The sequence below is a fragment of the Rhinatrema bivittatum genome, chromosome 8 (assembly GCF_901001135.1).
Source record: "Rhinatrema bivittatum chromosome 8, aRhiBiv1.1, whole genome shotgun sequence".
NCBI classification, from domain to species: domain Eukaryota; kingdom Metazoa; phylum Chordata; class Amphibia; order Gymnophiona; family Rhinatrematidae; genus Rhinatrema; species Rhinatrema bivittatum.
Window position 1 is genome coordinate 36,700,302 of NC_042622.1, and position 24,304 is coordinate 36,724,605.

Here is a 24,304-nt window from a genome sequence, read left to right on the forward strand (position 1 = left end):
GCCACGTTCTTAACTGACAGTAAAAAAATTTTGTATTGTTAAGTAGAAATTACATGCCTACTGCTCATTATAATTAAAGTCATTGTTTAAAAATACAATCTTAAGAGCACAGTCCACATGTATTCCACATATTAAGAAAGGGGGAATGAAGAACAAATGTCTGCTAGCTTCGTTAAAAAGTGAATTGAAAGAGGCTATTTTAGCCAAAAAAACTTCCTTCAAAAGTTGGAAGAAGGATCCATTTGAAGTAAATAGAAAAAGCATAAGCAGAGGCAAGTTAAATGTAAAACACTGATAAGACAGGTTAAGAGAGAATTTGAAAAGAGACTAGCCATAGAAGCAAAAGCTCATAATAAAAACTTAAAAAATATATTCAAAGCAAAAAGCCTGCAAGGCAATTGGTTGGACCGTTAGATGATCAAGGGATCAAAGAGGCACTTAGGGAAGATAAGGCCATTACAGAAAGACTACATTAATTCTTTGCTTCTGTATTTACTAATGAAGATGTTGGGGAGATACCCATTCCGCAGATGGTTTTCAAGGGTGATGATTCAGATGAACTTAATCAAATCATGGTGAACCTGGAAGATGTAGTAGGCCAGATTGACAAACTGAAGAGTAGCAAATCACCTGGACCAGATGGTATAGACGTCAGAGTTCTGAAAGAACTCAAAAATGAAATTTCAGATCTGTTACCAGTAATTTGTAACCTATCATAAAAAGCATTCATTGTACTTGAAGACTGGAAGGTGGCCAATGCAACTCCGATATTTATAAAAGGCTCCAGGGGTGATCCAGGAAACTATAAAGATCAAAATCACAGAGCACATAAAAAGACATGGTTTAATGGAAGACAGCCAGCATGAATTTACCCATGTGAAGTCTTGCCTGACAAATCTGCTTCATTTTTTTGAAGGGGTTAATAAACAGGAGGATAAAGGAAAGGTTAATTGGTGTATTTGGATTTTCAGAAAGTGTTTGACAAAGTCCCCTATGAGAGGTTTCTAAGAAAATTAAAATGTCATGGGATAGGAGGCGATGTCCTTTCGTGGATTACAAACTGGTTAAAAGACAGGAAACAGAGAGTAGGATTAAATGGTCAGTTTGCTCAGTGGAGAGAGTGGCATACCTCAAGGATCTGTATTTGGACTGGAGCTGTCTAATTATTCAGAGTAGTTAAATCACAGTGGATTGTGATAAATTGCAGGAGGACCTTGTGAGATTGGAAGATTGGGCATCCAAATGACAGTTGAAATGTATTGTGGATGAGTGCAAGGTGATGCATATAGGGAAAAATAACCCATGCTATAGTTACACGATGTTAGGTTCCATATTAGGAGCTACCACCCAGGAAAAAGATCTAGGCATCATAGTGGATAATACACTGAAATCGTCAGCTCACTGTGCTGCAGCAATCAAAAAAGCAAACAGAATGTTAGGAATTATTAGGAAGGGAATGATGAATAAAACGGAAAATGTCATAATGCCTCTGTATCGCTCCACGGTGAGACCACACCTTGAGTACTGTGTGTAATTCTGGTTGCCGCATCTCAAAACAGATTTTGTTGCCCTGGAGAAGCTACAGAGAAAGGCGACCAAAATGATAAAGGAGATGGAACGGCTCCCCTCTGAGGAAAGGCTAAAGAGGTTAGATCTGTTCAGCCTGAGAAGAGACGGTTGAGAGGGGATATGATAGAGGTCTATACAATCATGAGAGATCTAGGTAAATCATGAGAGATCTGGGTAAATGTAAATTGGTTATTTACTCTTTCGGATAATAGAAGGACTAGGGGGATTTTATGAAGTTAGCAAGTAGCACATTTAAAACTAATCGGAGAAAATTATTTTTCACTCAATCCATAATTAAGCTCTGGAATTAGTTACCAGAAGAAGTGATTAAGATGGTTATCTTATCTGGTTTTAAAAAAGGTTTTGACAAATTCCTGGAAGAGAATTCCATAATTTGCTATTTATCATGTTGACTTAGGGAATAGCCACTGCTTCTTACTGGCTATCAGTAGCAAGGGATCTCTTTAATGTCTGGGATCTAAACAACCCCTCCCGCTCCCCCAAAATGAAACAGACGTATTTAAACAAAAATTTCCCAGATGCACATCCTTACTTTATGGCAGAATGCCTCCATGTCAGTAATCATCATGAGTTTAAAATAAGGCAGGAAGAATCAATTATTCTAATACCGTATCTAGTATGAGTTTATGTTTAATAACCAGTGCTCGAAGTGTAGGAGAAGCAGGCTGCAAACCTGAGAAGCCAGGGTTTAAATCCTGATTCTCCCACTGAGGCTCTTTCTTACATCGTTCAAGTGACTTCGCCTTCTATTGCCTCTGATACAAGCTGACTTTAAGCCCTCTGGGGCAGGAAATATCTAATGCACCTGAAAATAACTTGCCTTGAGCTTAGGTTTGGAAAGGCAAGTCATGAAATCTAAAATCCAAATCCAGTGCATAGCCTAGACCGTTCACGAAAAGCAGAGTGCCCGGTTATGGGTTAACGAAGAACAGACAGTAAATCACCTATCAGAGCTCTTTTCCAATCTGGGGGAAGAGTTTAAGATACAGTTTTTACGTCAGATGCCATCAAAGCCCCCTTGCATGTTGCTAGGTTAAATGCCTCTGCCACATGTGGCTGATCAGGTTGTTTGCAAAGGTCAATCTCCCAGTCTGCAGCTAACATTTCTCTGCTGTTCTTTGCTCATCCATCAAGGTATGTGTACAGTCTGAGAACTGTGCCTTTTACTTCTTTGGGAATTTCTCTCTCTGTTGTTAGGTACAGCTACTAAAAAGCATGTACATTTCAGGAACCAGGTCTGCAACAATATTTCTTGGTCTTTTCTGCACGTTATAATTGGCTACGGAACAATTCTGTCTTAAATTCTTAAGGAGCAAACAAACCGATGCGTTTGGGGATTTAGAGAGGAAGTTCCAAGAGAATCAGAACTTAAGCTATTACAAAAAAAAAAAAGGATGATTTTCTTGTCAAAGGAATTAAATGCTTGGGTATATTTTAATGTATTTTATGTAGAGAAAATAATCATTCATTCTATCTCTATCTCTATCTATCTTAGTAGAAAAAAACCTTAATGTAGTTTGATTCAGATTATCTAGTCATTTAGCTCAGGAAGCTGATTCTCTGCAGGATGATTTTACACAGTTTATGAGCATAGCAGGGCATTTTCTCAGGTGGAAAGCTCTCTGCCACCAGTCCTCTTCACCCCTCGCTTTGTATATTGATTGGAAGGAGAAGACTAGAAAACCCTCTTTGCTCTTCGCAGATACTTCTTGAGAAACGGGTGCCCCAAACCAACAGCAGCCTGCAAAAAAAAGATGCTTTTACTGCACGTCTACCTGCACTTCGCCGGCGCAGTCTTCTGGACCGTACAGCTCTCCCACTCTTTTGCACTCCCCAATGCCACCGAACTGCTGCCCTCATCCAGGGGTGCCGAGGCCGACCTCGCGTTTGGCCCCGGGATCCCCAAAAGTCGTCGGAAGCGCTACATTTCTCTAGGGGACATGAGTGCAATTTTGGACTATCACAACCAGGCGCGCTCACAGGTCATCCCGTCAGCTGCTAACATGGAGTACATGGTGAGTACCACCACTGAGGTCCTTAGCGGGTAATTTATCCATCCAGCACAGGGAGAGGGAGTTAGAAACAGAGAGTGTGTGTATGGGGGGGGGGGGGGCCGGGGAGTTTGATATAGGAGTGGATAAGAGAAAAATCTTTGTGTATTTGTTTAAATGATGAAAGAAGCAGCCTAAAGAAAAACTTTTAGTTTTCATTTCGTTTACCATGGGTTGTTTTTTTTGGTTTTTCTTTTTGTTTTTTTCATTTCATTTCTGTGTTTTAGTACACACAAAAATGAAATGATATTATTGTGTCATTTTGGATGATAACAAAAGTCAAGACAACTCCATGATACCATTCGTCAGCAACTATTCTCATCATTATCTGGGGACACCCAACAATACTGTAGTTTGAGGCCTTGCCATATTAATAATTGGACATCAAGACTGTGAATGGTCCCAGGTCTACAGGTGCATATCTACATCTGACCAATAAAATGTTAAATCTGGACATAAGCACAGTTGCGAGTGGAAGTGTGGAATCATTAGGTATCTCCTTGGTACCCACATTACAATGTTCATATTTTCTTTAGGTCGCAGAATGCGTCCTGTCTCTTTGAATTATTACCGCCACAATTACATTTTTAAAAGAAAGATTAATGCAATACATTACAGCTTTCCTGCGAACAGACCGGTCTCCTTCTCCCTTCCCCTGTCCTTACTGCTGTCTTAGAAAACAGCTGTGTTACTTTAGAAAAAGCAGAGAAAGAAATGAGCCTTTATAGCATTTTCTTGTGTCCTCCCCAGCTAATGTTGTAGATGATCGGTTGTCCACACTCTTGCACAGTAATAAATTATTTTACTAATAGACTGAATTAAACACTAGTTCTTCAAAACGGGAAAAAAAAACCAATATAAAAAAAACTTGAAGTATAATACTCAATTTCGTCCAAATCCAATTATAGGTGTTGCATTTTTTCATCTGCAATTTGTTTGTTTGCTGACCTTTATTTATCCGTATCCAAGTGGTCAAAGATGGCTGGAGGTTTCAGTGTACCTAATGAAAACCTGGTCACTGATTTGGTTCCGTCTGTAAGGTTCTCCTGTAATTTTTCCTCTCTGTGTATATTTACTGAGACAGTATTATCTCCAGCAGGTCAGCCGAGGACACACTGAAAGAGCAAACATCCTCGCTCTCTGCCTACGGCTCTCTGCCCCCTGGAATGCTCCCTTCCAGTCATTCCAGCAGTACCAGTAGGACGTTTTTCCCCTCCCAAAAAGAAAATTGGGAAATCAGCCTGGTTGCTATTGTCAAGCAAAGAAGCCAATCAAATTTGGCCCAGTACTGTATGTGTGATTTGTAAAAAATAATAATAATAATAATAAAATTGTACTGCTGCCCCTTATGGAAGTTGAAGGCACAAGCCCCCATAGGTATTTTAAGTGATAAAATAGCAGTTTCTTCTGTAATTTTGCTGTGCATTCAGTTACTTATTTTGAATTATGTTGTGGGTTGTTCAGGGTTTTTTTTGGTAGTTTGTAAATATGCCTCAAAAAAAAAAAAGAAAGGGGGGGAAATGATCTGAATTTACCATTCTAGATTCCAGTGAATGTCTTGCTTCAGGGGAGACACTCTGATCCACCAAAGAGTGTCTGTCATGCTGAAGGCCACCGCAACATCGTTTTGTCAGAGCCAATACTGGCACCCACGCTGGCTCAGCTATCCTGAAAACATTGCTTCAAAAGCACCAGAACACTCTCAATTTTAAGTTCCAGTTTCATATATTTTCCTTCAACCTCGCTTTCTGATTTTTATCGCTATAAGCTATAGGGGGGTTTTTTTATCCCTAAAATGAGGGTTTCATAACCGTGAACCATAACAAGATATTCCTGGCTGCAGACCGTGCTGATTCTCTGCCAGGCCACACCGAGTCACCCACCCTGAACCTTTTTCCCTTTTCCCATACAGTCTGTGAAGAAGTAAAAAGTTCATTATCTGCCAGTGGCCATCTGTGAAAACCTAGCCCCTGACACAGTACTTGTTGTTTAGGAATTCACCTCTGGCTATAGGCTCCTGCTTTCACTTGCTTTTATGTAGTCAGACAAGCTGATGTTACCCGTCTACATATCTACTTATTGGTCAGATGCATATCTACATTCACAGTCTTGATGTCCAATTATTAATATGGCAAGGCCTCAAACTACAGCATTGTTGGATGTCCCCAGATAATGATGAGAATAGTTGCTGACGAGTGGTGTCATGGAGTTGTCTTGACTTTTGTTATCATCCAAAATGACACAATAATAACATTTCATTTCTGTGTGTACTAAAACACAGAAATGAAATGAAAAAAATAAAAAAAACAACAACAAACAACCCATTGTTAAGTCATCGTAACGTACACCAAATAAGCAACTCATGGGGAGCAACCTTGGAACAAACTGATTTTTTTTTTTTATGAGGTTTGCCACTACTGTATAAGGGGGAGCTCACCTCAGGCCTGGGGATGTGGTTGTATGTAATAAATACTCTGCTTCTATCGTCTTGCCCTGTGATACTTCTAGTTACCATTTACCTCTCGCTCCTTCCTGGCTTTGAAGGAATGGTTTCATTGGACTGTCGACCTGGGAAAATGACTGTTTCTTCAATTGAAAAAAATGCATGCTTTTTTAATTTATGATTGCCGTTATATTTTGTAGATATGACGTCTAGTTCACTAGGGGCCAAGAGCACAACCACAGCATTTTTAAATATTTGCAGTACCATCAGTAACTGTGACCATAAGTAAACATCATGTTGGAGATGCTTCTTAGAAGGGCCGTGATTCATTTGAGGAAATTACCAGTAGCAAATCGAGAGATAAGTGTGCAGCCTTCTTAAGGCAGACAGAGTAAAGATTTCAATCATCGTAATGCAGAGGCAAGCATTGATGGTGCTTAATAAAAGTTTTCTTCTGTTAATGAGTGAAACATGTAGAAGAGAACAATATCAGCTGTGACACTGCATTTTTGTAGCCAAAATATTGGACAATGGACTGGGAACCTAAGTGCCATCAGTTGGTTACTGAAATTAACAGCTCAGTTGCAGATATATTAATTTCTTGCTGCTGTGTTTTAATGTAATAATGTGACGTCTAATTATATAGACTGATTGAGCTTATTAGCCACATAGTTTAACTTCTATTTTCTGGAGAAGATATTGGGAGCGCTGCCGGCTAAAGCAGTGTTGTGCTGCACTCATGAGAGTTCCCTGTTGTTCAATAGGGGAATTTTTCAGTGGAGGGCTGAAGTCTGCCTGTAGGCAGTACCACAGACTGTGGACCACGTTTCCAACGTGGACTTGCGCGCATAAGTCCGGTATGGAAATTTCCAGGTACTGCGGGGTCATAGGCGCCTGTTCCCGAGCAGGCGTTATCCTGCCATGTGTGTGTGTGTTTACACGCATCAGCAGGATTTTCGTAAGCATGCCTGTAAATTAGGGGTGTGCATTCGGATTGACCGCATTAGTAAAACGCAACTCATATTTTTTTTTAACTTAAAAAATTGATTCGACATAAACGATCGGATTTCCCACATATCGAACATAGATATGTTCGATATGTGGGAAATCGCGATTGTTGAGCCAAAATAAAAATATAAACCCCCTCACCCTCCTTAATCCCCCCCCCCCGACTTACCACAACTCCCTGGTGATGGAGCGAGGAGTGAGGACGCCATTTCTGCAATCCTTGGCGAGAAGCATGTGACGTCGGCGGCACGTCGAGTGACGCCGGCGTCACGTGATTCCCGGCTCGTTCGCGCCGGACGGCTCGTTCGGCCCAAAAAGAACTTTTGGCCAGCTTGGGGGGGTCAGGAGGCCCCCCCAAGCTGGCCAAAAGTTCTTTTTGGGCCGAACGAGCCGTCCGGCGCGAACGAGCCGGGAATCACGTGGCGCCGCGTCACTCAGACGCGACGTCACGTGATTCCCGGCAAGTTCGCGCCGGACGGCTCGTTCGGCCCAAAAAGAACTTTTGGCCAGCTTGGGGGGGTCAGGAGGCCCCCCCAAGCTGGCCAAAAGTTCATTTTGGGCCGAACGAGCCGTCCGGCGCGAACGAGCCGGGAATCACGTGACGCCGACGTCACGTGATTCCCGGCAAGTTCGCGCCGGACGGCTCGTTCGGCCCAAAAAGAACTTTTGGCCAGCTTGAGGGGGTCAGGAGGCCCCCCCAAGCTGGCCAAAAGTTCTTTTTGGGCCGAACGAGCCGTCCGGCGCGAACTCGCCGGGAATCACGTGACGTCGCGTCTGAGTGACGCGGCGCCACGTGATTCCCGGCTCGTTCGCGCCGGACAGCTCGTTCGGCCCAAAAAGAACTTTTGGCCAGCTTGGGGGGGCCTCCTGACCCCCTCAAGCTGGCCAAAAGTTCTTTTTGGGCCGAACGAGCCGTCCGGCGCAAACTCGCCGGGAATCACGTGACGCCGCGTCACTCGACGTGCCGCCGACGTCACATGCTTCTCGCCAAGGATTGCAGAAATGACGTCCTCACTCCTCGCTCGATCACCAGGGAGTTGTGGTAAGTCTGGGGGGGGGATTAAGGAGGGTGAGGGGGTTTAAATTTTTTTTTTGCACATATGTACATATACCCAACTCATTGGATTTTTTTTATGTCCATATTGGCCGCAAGTGGGACCCCCTTTCGGACATAAGAAATATGAACATAAAATTTTGCTCTGCACATCCCTGCTGTAAATGTCTGCCCTGCCTCAACCCCACCCCTGGGATGCCTCTTCGAAGTCGTGTTCCGTGACCACTTGTTCCCGGACTACCCCCTCCTGGGATAATTTTCAAAAGTGGATTTGTGCACACAAAGTGGGGGTTTTATGCCTGCACATTCTTTTGAAAATTACGCTCCTTAATTGTCACATCAGGAATGGGTTTGCAGACAGAGGACGAAAAGGGAGCAAGCTTCGCTTCCAAACAATTGTCACTTAAAATAGCCACTAAGGTAGTTTCTGCCCAGCTAATGTTTCAGCAGCAGCACTGCAAAATATGAAATTATTTTGGTTATGCTGAGCTTTGCAGAAAAGGAGCAGAAGCAGATGGGTTTTTTTTGCCAGCAGAGCTGTGCAAAGCTTTTCTTGCAGCTTGAAATGGTAGCACACCTTAGTACACAGTTTAGTGTGGGGGTGGGGCTGCGGAGTCTGATGAATACGCCACCCGAAAGCCAGATCAGTTTGCAGACTTTGCTGAAAATCCCTGTTCTATGTCACAATCTTTACAACCATAATGACTGTATTTACTATTTAGCGGATCCTTTTTTCAAAAGTGGTTTATCCCTTTATGAAATGGGTCCATTCTAAGAACATGAGAGTTGTTTTGTTTTTTTTAAAGAAGTCTACAAATTAATTCCTTGGATCACCCTATTTTGATTTAAGAGACTTTTTTTTTTTTTTAAAGAAATGGGGCAAACTGATAGTGAAATCCTCAGCAGATCTGAACAATTCCACTGGCAGGATCCATCAAAAATCCTCCATGAACTTCCGCAGACTGAGCAGATCTACCTGAGGTCTGGAGTCAAAAATTCTGCCAGATGTTTCCTCTCGTGCATCTTGGGAAAATCTGGGGAGGTTTTTTTCCCTAGCTTGAAACATGCTGAAATGCCCTTGGTTTGACTTTGAAGTGAGGTGTTTCATGTAATCCCTTGTCCTTGCTGTGCTCCTAACTTTTAATCTTTCTGTTTTACCTGAGATGTGGGATGAAGGACTAGCCCGATCTGCAGAGTCCTGGGCAGCACAGTGTATATGGGACCATGGGCCTGCGCAGCTCCTCAGATACGTCGGCCAGAATCTGGCTCTTCATTCTGGCAGGTAATAAAAAATAAAATAGCAGCAAATCATATTTTTACAATAATGCCTTCTCCCTCAACTGTGCAAAGGAATAAATGCAGTAGAACCCTATTGCCTGCTAGTGCCATATGGAACAAAACGTCTAATTAAAGAATAATATTGATGAATGGGAGCAAATACCCAGGGAGAACACATCTAGATGAGGTTTTAGACTTATCTGTAAGGGTATTTTCAGTCTTGAGGATTGCTGACGTGAATAACTTTTACAGCAGATTTGGATACAGTCATCCTAGAAGTGATGTCATCTTCAAATAAGCTCAGTGCCTCTTTTACAAGGGATTTTCACAGTTTTTCAGGCGAAAAGGGACACAGCTTTCCAAAGTCCCAGTAAGGCCATTAGTAAACTGGGTTCAGCCGTCCCAAATTCCTTTCTAATTTCCCAGTGGTACTGTCATTGTTAGCAGCTCAGTAGTTGTATAGCTCAGAGATGGCCTTATATAGCTGATTTCCCTGTATGTTAACTCCAATGAAAGACTTACACCCCGAAGTTAGAAGGAACAGTCAGGTTGGTTGCAGAGTTGCAGACCCATTCTATGTTTTTTACTGGAACTTTCCTCCTCTCCTTTTTTGAGCTTTTAGTTTCATCAGAACTGGCCTCCTTTGGGTTATGGCACCATGAGCCTTCATTCACAACTAGGTAGAGGCTTCCCCTTCCCCCCTTATATTATTTCTCCTCCCAGTGAGGGGCCACAGTTTACAGCTGATGCCGGAACATGGACCCTGAATCCGGCTGCTTGGTGTCGCCATTGAGTGACGGCTAGGGCTTCCTCCCCTGGGTACTGTGAGTGCTGACTCAGCAGCATCCCTAGCTCTGGCCATCCTGGAGCGGGAATCCAACCCAGGTCCTCCGCATGGCGGCGTGCAGTGCTTCCTCTGAGCCAGCAGCCTGGCCCAAGACAAGTGCCCTCGATTGCAAAGCAAAATCATCATCTGCACAATGATCCGAGAGCAATAAAAATGGTAAGGACCATCACAGAGATCAGAGAAACCAAGACATAGCAATCATTCTCCCAACTACACTACAAAAAGCCCTGTAAACTTACAAACTGAAATACATGGACATATCTGTACATGAGAAGAAATTTACTGCTGTAAATGAAAGCAGAGTGAAACTTTTTGAAAAACCTGAAGAAGGGACCTGAACCACAGTATCTTACTGCAAGCTCATGCAGCACGACAACATCATTGTAGGTCCTTTCAAAGGTGTCATAAGCTACAAAGGCTCCAGTATTCTCCAGGATCAACACGGCTTCAAGAACTGCATTTCTATCATTGGGACAATGCAGAAGAGCACATCTAGAAAAGTTAAAAGTTGGCAATGATGGGGAGTGATACCCAAATTATAAAGAACTATACAAAATAAAAACAACAAAGAAGCTGCAACTGACTCAGTTGCTCAGTGGCAGCCCTGCACGCTACCAAGTGGAGGATTTCTGGTTCAACTCATGGATCAGGCCTTCTGCCGCCCCCGCCCCAGATCAGCCAGGGCTGGGGCTGCGACGCAGGAAGCAGCCACAGCCCATCAAGGGGAGGGAGTTGTGGTCATCCACAAGAGTGGCACCTGGTGGCTGGAATTTAGAGCTCATGGCAGAGGGTTCTGGAGGAAGTCCTGGTTCATGGCTCTGCGCCTCAGCTCGATTGCACAAGGACCATACTAGGACCACACTGAAACAGGAAAAAAATCACTAGCTGATTGAAAATGAAGGCCCGTGGGTACAAATGGTCTGGAAGAAGGAGAAAAGTGTCGGGAAAAAGAAGTCCCTGCTATAATTTAAAAAGCACAGAAGATGGAAACCAAAAATAGTTACAGGTCGGAGGAAGAAGTATCCTACCCAAATTATCATCATAAACAATCTAATTGCCATGTACTGCTGTTTCAAAGAAAATAAGACTTTGATGAGATAAAGTTTTGACTTGCATCTGGGAATAAGGTCTACAAAAGAAAGAAATGATGCCACCGTGTTCAGGGCCTGCCACATTAAGGATTTTCTCAGGAGTAACATAGGCGAGCAATCTTACTGCACAAGGTGCTAAGATAATACAGCAGGAAAAATTGGCAACAATAATTTAAAATGATGATAATGTCATGGACTAAACGTAAGAGGAGTAACCTGGCCAGGGAGATTTCATTTGTTCATCCTGTCCCCTTTTTACCCATTTTTCAATCTTAAGGGTTAGGTAATCTTGACCCATTGAGGTGTCTGTGGCCTTCCCTGACAGATGCCATCTAGGTACCAAAAAGGCCTGATCCTGCTTAGCTTCCAAGATCTAACAAGATCAGGGTCTCTCAGGCTGGTGTTTTTGGGTAATCCATGGAGGAGACAACAGCATAAATGTAAATCAATCAGAAAGTCGATTCAGAAAGGTAGTTAGAAAAATTAGCAAAACACCTAAATAAGCAGTAAGAAGTAAGTTCTGAAGAGCAATAAAAGAAAGAATAAAGGGATAACCACAATATATGTTCTTGAGATTGAGATGCAGTAGATTTTAATTTCCTGGGCAGAACATCTAGATGTCCTAGACAATGGGTCTCTTAACTAATAGCCTAATTTTAAAAGGCCGGCGTGCGTTAAAACTGGAAGATATTTCAAAGGGCTGTGGCCATGTGCGTATCTCCCAAGATGTGCCGAAGACTGACTCGAGAAAAAAGGGACGGGAAGGGAGCGTGGGTGGGCTGGGACAGCGCCATTAGGCACTGACCCACTGAAGCACGAGCCGCAGCCGACCGGCCCGCACAACCTACTATTGCTCTGGAGAGCAGGCAAGTATGCAAACAAAAAAAACAAAGTTAGATAGAGGGGTTTTAGGGGTCAGGGCAGATAGGGGAAAAGGGAGGCAGGTTAGCTAGGGGTTTAGGAAGTTCCCTTTATTGGAGTGGACTTGGAGGGAACCGGGGAAAGACCCTTATCATGTCTCTGCGTGCTTCTTAGAAAATGTATCCCCCTTATACGCACGTCCGCACTCGCGTGCACATGTGCTCGCTGATATAAAATTGGACGTGCATGAGCGCGTCAACGCACGCATATTATAAAATCAGCACGTCCATGTGTGTGCGTCAGGAACCGCGCACACATGGATGACCGCTCGCGGGTTTAAAAATTGACCTTCTAGAAAGTAAGAAATTCTGTCCATGGTACTGGATACAGCTAAGGTGTATGATTACCAAGGCAACTCCATTTATTTTGCTAGTCAGGGAATACCACAGACCCATGCTTTCTAAGCTATCAGTTATGCACCTGCCAAGATCTCAACGTTGAGATATTTTAGCCTATTTATCCCTGGGGTGTTTACCAGCATAAGGCACCACAGTAATGGGCATGTTTGCTAGGATCAGATACTGCAGAACCCACATACATCATGGGGGCCCAGCAGCATATTTTTTGCTCTTCCTGCACCATCAGAGAGAAGACAGAAATCCAGCAGTGGAACATTTCCTGCTGGTGATTGCAGAAATGATGCATGGCAAAGAATACAGATTGATTTTCATTGGCTAAAACCTGACAAATGAACTTGGAAACCAGGGGCTCAGTATTCACGAAGCACTCCACAAACATACAACCTATTTTCTACGTGGGGAACTTCAGATTTGAAGCAGCACCTTCTGGCCCCACTCCAGGGATTTTACCACTGAGCTAAAGAAATTGTTTTCTTGGTTGATCTAGCAGGAGATCCCAATCAACTTTAATCTCAGTACCTAAATCATTCTACCCTCTCACATAAAGTAACAAAGAGAACATAATCTTCATAACATACCAGATGGATGCTTCAGGGTTACATCACAACATCACAAAAAGTGTTATTTTATTGAGTTCAAAATGACTTCATCATTTAACTATGAAGCCATCAATAAAAAAAACTCCGTTTCCAGAGTGATCATTTCTAAGGTAGTGCAGTATTTTATTTTTTTAATGCATTTATGACTAAACCCATTTTTGATTGAGCAGGGCTTGCATAGTTTCCCTTTCTGGAATTTCAGAGGCATCTCATTAATCTGTGTCTTTCTTAGGTACCGCTCCATTATCAGCCTTGTTCAGTCTTGGTACAACGAGAGGCAGTACTATTCCTTCCCATACCCTCAGGAGTGCTACCCCAGCTGCCCAAACAAATGTAGCGGCTCCATCTGTGGCCACTACACTCAGGTACTGTGTTTTGTACTTGCCCTTGTAAAATCGCTCTCTCGTCTTAGCTGCAAAAAATGCCATCCTTCTCCAGAGATCAGAGGAAAACTATATCGACTTTTTTTTTTTTTTTTTTTACAAACTGGCTCATCACTATAACATCATTAAACCTTAAACTGCACCAATTGGCAGAATCTTCTAGCATTAACCAAGGGGCAGATGGTGAGTGTAATATACTATTTCGGACTGAAAAAGATGGAATTAAACGAACAGGTATTCTGACTAGTGGTAGATAGACCTAGTTCTTAAGGGAAGATTCATCCACACATGCAAGGACAGGCAATAGTGATTCATCTTCCTTGCCTTTGACTTTACAGACTACGGTTTCACCTTGTAGCCCAAAGACAAAGATGCAGCTTATAAATCCAGAAATAAATAATTAAAGATAGTCTTCAGTAAGCATTTTTGAGCATGTGATGGGGCCAGTTGCTGGCTCATAAACTTAGTGGCCAGCAGAGTTTCTGTCTACAGGACACATTTCTTTAAGGTGACTCAGTTTGTTTACATCCCCAGGCCTTTGGCATTCAGTACTTGAGAAAAGTTTACTTTCTGAGACACAGATGGAATGGTTTACATAAACAGAACAGACCTAGCTCTCTGTAATAGTCGGCCTTCAGCTGAGTTTCCCATACCAACACTACTCTTTGTGGGAGCATTGAGGATTGTTAAAAAAAAAAAAAGGGGTGTGTGTGTAATACCACCGAGGGAGCGTAAATCACCTATAACAAAAGAAGTAGTCAGGCTTGTTTCTGTAAGCAAAGCAGACTGGCAGTCTGTTGACCATATAGTAACTGCCAGTACAGAGTTAAAAATTTACCATTACAGCATCATTCTTGGCAATCGTCAAGCACGTAAAGATAGCCTAATGAACTTTACCCTCCCTTCCTCTTCTCTCCAGCCTTATGATGTTGCTTCAGTTAACTTTTCCAAACACAGCTATCAATATTTGCAGTTCTGCTTTTGATCTTTTTGTTTCATTTCTCAGTTCTGTCACGTACAACCCACGGTTCTGTTCTAGCTTGGGACCTAGTGGCACTCCAGTGCTACAGGTTCTGGTGTGGAGCTGAGATCTCCATGTCGATCTTCTTCACTTGTTTGTAGTATGGAAGGATCTTTTGAACAGAGTCCCAGATGTGCTGGTCTAGTCAGCAACTGAATGCCTATGACTGTCCCCTGGCCTTCTGCTTGATAATTAGGTCTTTGCCAGCCATTTTGAAGAAAATCCTGCTCAATTCACCCTGCTTATTGTCAGACTCACTCCATTGGAATACAGTACCATCACTGAACATGGTACAAAACCATGGGGTTCTTCATTTCCCGGTTTCTTTTTAAATACAGAAATATTTTGTCATTGTTGTACTTTGAATGTAAGCTCCTGCTGCCCTTTGTAATAAGAGATTTGCCTGTCCTGTGCAGATGGTGTGGGCCTCATCAAACCGAATAGGCTGTGCTGTCAATACCTGCAAGAACATCAAGATGCCAGGAAGCACAAGGCGACGGGCCATACTGTTAGTATGCAACTATTCCATTAAGTAAGTCATGACACACTCCAGGGCTTCTAACCCCACAATCAGGCAGATTTTCAAAATATGCACATTGAATATACATGAGATAAATCTGCATGCATTGGAGTTCCAGTGTAAAACCTACACTATGGGAGGGGCTAAATAGATAACTCCACCTCTCAGCTCAAAAGCCATTTACCCATATTTAAGTGAACTTAATGTGAGCAAAACCTGTTGACAATTCATTGGTATATGTTGTAGCAATTTTCAAAAGCCCACTTTCATGGGTAAAGTGCATTTATACATGTAAAACCCAGTTTTAAGAATGTAAATACTTTTGAAAATCAGACCCAGAGATTTTCCCAGGGTTGGGGAGAAGAGGCTGGGGCAGAAAATAACATAATGTAAACTTACAACATTACTACTACTGTAAGTAATATAAGCAACATCAGTTCATGTATATTTATTTATATAATGTTTAGATTCTTAATGTTATGACTTGTAGGTAGGTGGGCCCTGGGCCGAGGTGAGAGATGGTACCGCCCACAGGGAGGAGCCCTGTGAGCCTCACCGTCAGGAGGCGCGGTCTCAGCAGACGTCAGACACAACTATGGAATAGAGTCTTTATTAGAGAGGAAAAAAAAGCACAGCCCGCAGAGCAGGAAGTGCAGGAGAAAGTAACAAGTCTGTGCAGAGGGGTATACCCAGAGGGACTACCTCAGACGTGGAGATCTGGTAATGGTCCGCAGAGCAGGGTACACCGATGAAGTCTCTCCGTAGTGATGATGCGGTAGTGGCCTGCAGTGCAGGGTACACCGAAGAGATTCCTCACGCAGAGAATGCATGGTTGTGGCCCAAGGCACGGGGTACACCAGAGAGGATCCCACAATAAAGCTGGTACAGTGGTGGTCCATAGAGTCAAGGTATTCACAGAGTGGTAGTTCCAGGAGAGGTCCCGGGAAACCGGGACAGGCAGCAGTCCAAGGCAGAATGCCCTCCGATGAGCGAATAGCCAGAGACGAGGAAGGGCTCCCGAGGAGCGGGTACTCAGAACGTCTCCCGCCGAAGTGCAGGAACTGGAACAGGAAGTCCGTAAGAGTGAAGCGGATTCAGCAATGAGGGAACTCCATGCTAACTCGTCAGTAGGCAGGGCCAGCCAGCTGAAGTATCGCAGAGTGAAGGCGTCATCCGGAGGGGACACCCCCGAGGTTCCCGCCATGATGTGCTTAAGACTGGCCTGTGCACGTGTGCGCCTAAGTGATCTCGGAGGCAAGATGGCAGTCAGCAGCACCCACGCTGTCCCGGGAACGCCAGGAGGGTCGGCAGTAGCTGGAGGACGCTGCCACTTTCCCCAGTGGTGTCAAAGTAGGGAAGAAAGAGGTGAGAATTAGTGGTCGCAGCCATCTGCGACCAGGCATAACACAAACTCTACAGAAGTAGAACATGGCATTATAGTAAAAGAAGAATTTACTAGTACTGGAAAATTAAGAAAATTACCTTTTTGTAGGTTATAACAAAAAACCCACCCTCTCTTTCTTTGTTCCAGCTGAAGAAAATTAAGCATGAGTTTCCAAAATTCTCACCTAAATTCTGGCCAGAATATTAGCATTAATTCTCAGTTTAATCTCATGTGATTATTGAATACTTTAGATTAACTTCTCTGCAGTGTAGATTTGTTATGGATATCCTCAAAATCCAAATGGCTGTCCAGTTCCCAAAATAGGTTTGGGAAGCCCTAACATTTTTGCTGTCGGCTAAAGCATTTCCTTAGTTTTCCAAATATATTTCTTTGTAATTCCTTTCTATTCTTCTGAGAGTAACCAGTGCAGAGCACTAAAAAGCTACAGGTTTATCTGGGAATCTAAGGACTCAGTTCAGGGAGTGATTTGTAGACCATCTGTGGGCATTTCCATGAGAAGATACGAGGTTGCCTGTTGGAATTTGTAGAAGCCCATGGAAATTGGATTTCCATTGTGTTAGGAACACGGAGGCGCAGTCCTATCTCAACGGGGTTGTGAGCCCTTGGATCACGGCATGGCTCAGGAAGGAGCCCCAAGACATACCGTGAGAGGTGAGCAGGTACGATAACGGGCAGAGCAGGACCAAGGCTGGAGTGAAGACAAGGCGAAGAATATTTGGAACAGGAACAAGGCAGGCTCAGCCCTCCACTGGACCTACACGCAGCTATGGAAGAGCCCTACTTGGAAGACTCGGACAAGGATTCAGGTTACTTGGAGGTCTCAGGCAAAGATTCAGGACTCAGGCAAAAGTACTGGGTGAGAACTGCATCGCAGCGCACCCTACACAGCCACCCATGTCTAGTTGTGCACCATGCTGAATGTGAAGCAGACTCCAGGTGAAGAAGTGGAACTTGAGACTGGAACATGTCAAAGATTCAGTAGAGACCTGCATCACGGCACGCCCTACACAGCCACCTGTGGCTGGTCACGGACCACGCTGAAGCAGGGCAGGTTCTGGCAGAGTCTTAGATATGGATGGAAGCAGACACAAGGATCTCCAAAGACCAGGACAGGATTCAAGACTCAGGATTCTCAGAAGCAAGGCATTAAAAACAGGAGTCTCCCGGAGGCTTGCGCTGCAGACGAGAAGAAAGCCTTGTACCATGAGGCACCCTGCACAACCCCCCATGGGCTGGTCATGGACCACGACGGTGGCACACCAAGAAGGGTGAACAGACGAGGGACCTGGGAACTGGATGAAGAGCTGAAGATGAGATGAACGGAGTCAGGTCAGGAACATCAGACATCAGGAACGTGGAACATGGTACCTCAGGACACGGAACATCAGGACATCTGGACATCAGGATATCGGGAGAACTGGACATCTGGAACATCAGGAACATGAAACAGGCAACGAGGGAGCTCTGACAAAGGACAAGACCAGGAACATCAAGGTGTTGAAGTTCAGGAACACGAAGAACATGGAATGAAGATCCATCAAAGCATGAAGACCACGGAGGAGCTGGATCAGGAAGAAGACCACAGACACTGTGAAGACCGGATCTGAAGGCCCTGAGAGATTGAAGTAGGGCCCTTTTATAGGGCTGGACCAGGAACACAGAGATGATGTCACTGCTGAGGGCTTTTCCCGACGCTGGCCCTTTAAGAGAGCAGCTGAGGCTCGCGCCCGCTCCTATGGGATGTCCGGGGAGCAGGAGTCTGCAGCGGCATCTCTGCCACATGGAAGGCGGCTCCCTGCCTCGAAGAAGATAGCAGACAGCGGCTGAGGCGGCTTCCCTGCTGCTCGAAGAGAGGACCCCAGGTGATGGCTCCAGCCACGACGGAGCAGGAGTGGCAGTAGCAGCGGCGCTAGGCCGTGAAGGAAAGGATCCTACGATGTTGGGCCAGCGTCTTGGTGAGTGAGGAGCCTGTCCGTGGATGGGGTCCGCGGCAGGATCCTAACACATTGGCTTTATGCTATAGGTAAGGACTCTGATTATCTGAAATGGAGCTAATGCCCACCACTTTCAAAAAGCATAAAAGTAGCTAGTAAGTCAGTTAGTTCAGACAACATCCTTGTCTGTCTTCCCAAGCTGTTGAGCTACCAGAGGTGGAGCTTTTGTTACATTTTGTATTTAAAGGCCAGTGTAATGGAGGTATTTAGATGACCAACTTTTTAAATGCTGGAAATGCCCAGAGTCCAACCCATTGCTTAAACTATTATGATGGGCATGGACCGCATTGAACATCTGCTGCTGACTGGTTTAAAGAGTGATCAGAACCTCTGGTGTTATCCGAGTCCCCAAACTGTGCACAGAAAGACGTAAGAGGACAGTTGAAAGCTTCGCCAAGTGTAAGTAAAGAGTTGTTATTGTTATCAATTGGCGTTGCCTGCTCTTGGGCAGTGCATTCTTTTGCCAGTAAGGATAAAACTACAGGGATTCCTCCGATCATAAACAGACCGTTACTCTTTTCTGCAATTTAACTAGAAATGTAAGGAGACTTTTCTCTGGAATTTGCAGCCATGCATTGCGCAATACCACTGATATCCCTTTTATCTTCATGACTTAGCTTGTCATATTTAAGTGTTGGTCATGTTAGGAATACTGAGTGCTATAAAATGCACGAGACATTATTCACTAACACATACCTAATAAAATTTAGCTGAAAGCCTTGGTAAAAGATCCCTCACTGTGCCAATTTGCACAGGTGGAGGTTATCTAGATTACAGAAGTTTGCTTTGAGTGATTTCATGAGGGCAACATACAGGGAAAAGATGAAGTCATTATTAGTTATTATAATATTTTCCTTCCCTAGCCACTCCACAGCTCCAACTACTTCAGACTAGGTGCAAAGTTCATCTCATGCATGCTAAACTAAGAAAGTAGTAACTTGTAGCTTTAATTATACAAATCTAAAATAGGTCATTTCCTGACTCATTAGCTGTAAGACTATATTAGTCATAAAACATGTAAGTATTTATATATTTACAAAAATAATTATAATACATTTTATTTTCTATTGTTTTGTTATTTGTAACGTGCATCAGTGCTTTTTGGTCCTTTCAGGTTAGTGTATATATATTATATATATATATATATATTTCCGTGCACATATATATTTCCGTGCACAACCTTGAGCCCAGTATGTGCACAAATGCAGTGCATTTGTGCACATACTGGGCTCAAGGTTGCCAAATAGCTCCAGATTTTCAGAACAGGTTGATCCAGTCCCGGTTTTACTCCCCGGCACGCAAGTACTTATAGTCTTGATTTTCTGAGGGAATGCAATAGGTAAATAAGAATAAGTCCCAGTATGCAATTGGGGAAAACCGGGACTGGATCAACCTGTACTTAAAAATCTGGAGCCAGTTGGCAACCCTAACTGGGCTTTGTGGGGTGATCATATTCTTATATAGTTTAGTCCATAATGAATGACCAATGGTACATCATTCAGACCCATGGAATTATCCACAGTCATCATCACAGAGCACAGCAGTGGTGCTTCCAGTTTTCTGTTTGAAAGATGCATCATATCTTGTTTCAACAAACTTGCCACTTCACATTATGATGTTGCATTAATTACAATAGCCCTTAAATCACTGCACTGAAAAAGCCATGACTTCATATACATATGATTTTTGCATTTGTCTCTGGTTTTCTCAAAAGTGGTAAAGGGCACATCTAAATGCAGGTCAAGAGACAACATCTACCGTAAATTACTAACTCTTGAGAGAGAACCTGCCCCTCAATGCTGAGGGTAAATCTCAAGAATGTAAAGGGCATTGCAGAAAAATAGCTGAAAAGGGTGTGTCGTGTACAGAGATGATGGACAAGAGTGGCACTGGAAGCCCTCATAACCGTAATTAGCTTACAACAGCATCGGCTGAGATTCACGGGAAAGAGTGATGAGCACATGGAACGACCTTCCAAGGGGAGGCGATAGAAGTAAACACAGTAAAGTGCCTCCAGAAAGAACAGGTTAAACGCAGAGTTTCCCTCATAGCAAAGAACTTCAGTGAGAAGTCCGAGACCAACAAGGGGACTAGGGCATTGAAAAGCACAGACTAGATGAGCCATTAGATTCGATGTTTCTGTCTTTTAACATCCCCTGATGCCTCTGTAAGCCAGGGGCCTCTATTGAGGCTTCTTGCTGTGTGTTAAAACATCTTCTTTCTTTCTTTCCAGAGGCAACTGGATAGGAGAGGCACCGTACAAACTGGGAGTACCTTGCTCAGCCTGCCCACCAAGTTATGGAGGTGTCTGCAGTAACAAATTGTGTTTTTCAGGCTTTAAATCCAACAGTCTTAGATGGTTATAGTCTCTGATTCTGTTCTCAGATTCTCGGAGTCATTACATGCACTTGAGCTCAGTAGAGGTGGTCTTTCCAGTGTCCCTGATTTTTGTGAGCGCCCCCCCCCCCCAAAAAAAAAATAGAAATGAATTCATGATTTTAAAATAATTCTCCTGAAATTAAGATATGAATATTAGAGTATGATTCACTTTGATTAGTCCATTGTTTAACAATAATTACGTACATGTAAAATAATTGTACAAAATAGGAAAATAATATATGTTAATGAAATAATACATTTGTTTATCACATTAAATATGTTTTGGTAACAGTAAGAGCATAAAACTCTTGTTGGTACATGGTACCTTAAAATTGTTTCTCTGATGAGGTGCATACCCAGTATAATAACTTACGCATGGAATTTCTACTTTGTTTGCTATTGCTAATTTGGACAAGTTCATGCTGTCCAAAATTTACATAGGATGTACACAAAGATATTAAACATGGGGTGACTGTCCTATTACTATTGTTCGTTACTCCCAGAAAATCCCACTCTCTAGCATTACAATTAGATTGTATAAGTGTGTGAGTAAATCAGGGCTTGAATTCATTAAAGGCCGGATTTTCAAAGGCCTGCGCGCGTAAAACTCGGGGTTTACTTGCGTGGCCGGGCCTTGCGTGCGTCGCGCCAATTTTCAAGGAGGCCCGGCCACGCACGTAAACCCCGGTACGCGCACCAGTGCCTGGCCTCTTCAGAGGGGCAGGTCGTGGGACGGGGTCTGGGCGAGGTGGGGAGCGGGCCGGGACAGCGCCGTTGTACGCTGTCCTGGCCCGCCAAGTCGTGCACTCCCTGTTCTCCCATCCCCCCCCAGCTATCAGTTATTCCACTAGATAGTGCATGGAACAATCCATTTTCATGGTATGCAAAGTAACCCTAAGAATAAAGAGACTGCAGTGCTCATCTAGTCTGCCCATTTTGCCTATTTACTGCAGACCCCATTTGATTTCTGGCACTGGGGATCTCCTATACAATTCCCATACTTTCTTAAATTCTCTTACTATTTTTACCCTCACCACCTCTACTCAAAAGGTTATGCTATGCATCCCACCATCCTTTCTGTGATGAATCACTACCTTACATTATTCCTTGGTCTGCTGCTCATCTCCAGTGTCATGTCATGACCCCTCATTCCTGAACTTCCTTTCCACTGAAAAATGCTTAGAACTTAAATTAATAATACGATCCTAAACATTTTATGGAATAACAATATTTAGGAAGTAAATATCTCCTGCACTTGATTTTTTTGAGAATTTTATACTTTTTTTGCAGAAGTAAAAAAAAAAATGTACCTAGCCATTAACTGAAGCCCTTGTTGTCTGATTTTCATTCAATATTGTACCTTGCAAAGTGTCCTTTCTGAGTGGATATAGAATTCTTGGATTGATGTTTGTGACAGAGTGGAGAAATCAAGGGATGGATATGAGTAACCAGGCTGAAATCGAAAGGGTCTCTCTTCCTAGCACTGCTAGGGGAGCTGCTTTTATGTGAACAGTACAGTCACTAGTTTAAAGCTAGAAGGTTACAGGTTGAGAACCTCAATTTGGAAAACAAGCTGTGACAGTGCAGCACGCACAGCAAATGTTAAACCTTCACAATATCATATTGCTGTTCTCCCTAGGAAAAGGCATAGAAGGTTGGACATTAGAGGTATTATAAGTACTCTCAGCGATCATGCTACATGCCCACGTCGTGAAGGACGCTCCCCAAAGAAATACCGTAATCATTCACACACCACAGTATTTCAAAAGTACACAAACAAGATAGCAATACCCAAACTGCACTGGTTCAATATATTACTTTCCGGTTGCTCTTTTTCAAATTTTTTAAGAAACAACTCTGTAATTCCCTTTGACTTCCAGGCACAGTCATTTGCAGAACAGTCTTACAAGCCTTAGAGTCTGGCTCGTTTGGAGGGATATCCAGTGCTGCAGCCACGCTATTATAATCAGCTGTCTTAACGATTGCTGGCTAAGATTTTCTGGCCAAATTTAGGAACTGCTCTACAGAATGACCAGAGCAAGCTGGATATGTTATTCAACTAACTCTGAATATCAGATAACTTAGCTGGCAAACCTAAATCCTCCCAGAAACACCCCCAGAATGGCAATGTGATATCCAGGTAAAATGTAGCTGGATAAGTGCCCCAAATATTCAAAAGTCAGCATTTAGCGGGATAACTTGTGAATTATCCGGCTAAATGCCTCTGAATATTGGCCTCACAATATGAAATTTACTCCAGGTAGGTATTGCTGCTTGCTTTGTATGCAGTACATCTTAGGCAGGGCCTTCCTTTAATATACCTTCTTCTATTACAGTAAGATAAAATAGTGATGGTTAGACGAGTCCATCCACCTGTGAAACAAATCCTCTCTCATGCAGTGTTCTTGAACCACCCCCAGAACAATGACAACGCCTCAAGGAAATGAGTTTATAAAGAGACTGCAAGCACTTAGATTTGTAAATGATTTGCTAGACGTATTTAGGTAATCAGCTCTAGAATTCTTTTTAACTCCTTATATATCAAACCTTTTTTTGTTTGTTTGAGTCATGGCAAATCGGCCCTCTACATAATTTTATGAACAGACTTGGTAGCTGGATTAACCATGGATAAACAAATTAAAATAAATTGTTGGGGGGCCTGAGATTGTTTGTTAACATGTTTTACACTTTCCATGACACGTAAAGAAGCTGACTTTATTGTGTATAAGAGGAATAAGCATGTTTAGCACCTCATTGGTAGGAAACAGAGTGGCAATATGATATCTGGCCCATGACAGTTGTGTAGAGTGCAATAAATGCACTGTTAATGAACTTTGTTTGAAAATTCCTATGGCTGATGGTACAATAAAATACATAAGCTAAATTAAGTGTTCCTTTGTCTGCGTCTTTTCAATCTGAACCAAAATGGCATCAGTAGAGACCTGTAAAATATTTATTTGATTTAAATGTTATGTTTAGTTGGCAGGGAAGACATAACTTAAATATGCGAAAGGTATTAATAAACAAGTAGGACCTTTTATTCAATGGAAAAGAAAGCTGCAGAACTAGGGGTCATGATATGAAACTCCAAGGAGACAGACTCGGGAACAACGCCAGGAAATATTTTTTTTCTTGGAGAGAGTGGTGGATGCCCGAAATATCCTTCCAGAGGAGATGGTGGTGACACAAACAATAAGGCAATTAGAAAACAGTGGGATAAACACAGGTAGGATCCCGGGAGTCAAGAGGCGTTAACAGTTCAGCCATATAACACAATAGTTTGACGGGTATAATTGCATTGAGTGCCCAAGAAAGCATTGTGGTAAATCTTCATGGTGCGATTGTTACAGCCATAAACAGT

At 43.1% G+C, this 24,304-nt stretch overlaps 1 protein-coding gene across 1 annotated transcript; it reads left to right on the top strand.

Moving 5' to 3' along the window:
* The first annotated feature begins 2,672 nt into the window (after positions 1–2,672).
* Positions 2,673–23,801, top strand: R3HDML (R3H domain containing like). Its single transcript, XM_029614394.1, has 6 exons — positions 2,673–2,724; positions 3,293–3,605; positions 9,310–9,428; positions 13,474–13,606; positions 15,062–15,177; positions 20,798–23,801. Exons 2-6 carry the CDS (start codon positions 3,345–3,347, stop codon positions 20,928–20,930), a joined length of 762 nt encoding a protein of 253 aa, XP_029470254.1. The 5' UTR covers positions 2,673–2,724; positions 3,293–3,344; the 3' UTR covers positions 20,931–23,801.
* Positions 23,802–24,304: the final 503 nt, after the last annotated feature.

What these genes read in the sequence shown, in the direction of transcription:
- R3HDML (XM_029614394.1), top strand. Translation starts at nt 3,345, where the DNA reads ATGCTTTTACTGCACGTCTACCTGCACTTCGCCGGCGCAGTCTTCTGG. An exon ending in CTGCTAACATGGAGTACATG is followed by an intron (nt 3,606 to 9,309) that starts GTGAGTACCACC and finishes GTTTTACCTGAG; the next exon opens with ATGTGGGATGAAGGACTAGC. An exon ending in TCTGTGGCCACTACACTCAG is followed by an intron (nt 13,607 to 15,061) that starts GTACTGTGTTTT and finishes TGTCCTGTGCAG; the next exon opens with ATGGTGTGGGCCTCATCAAA.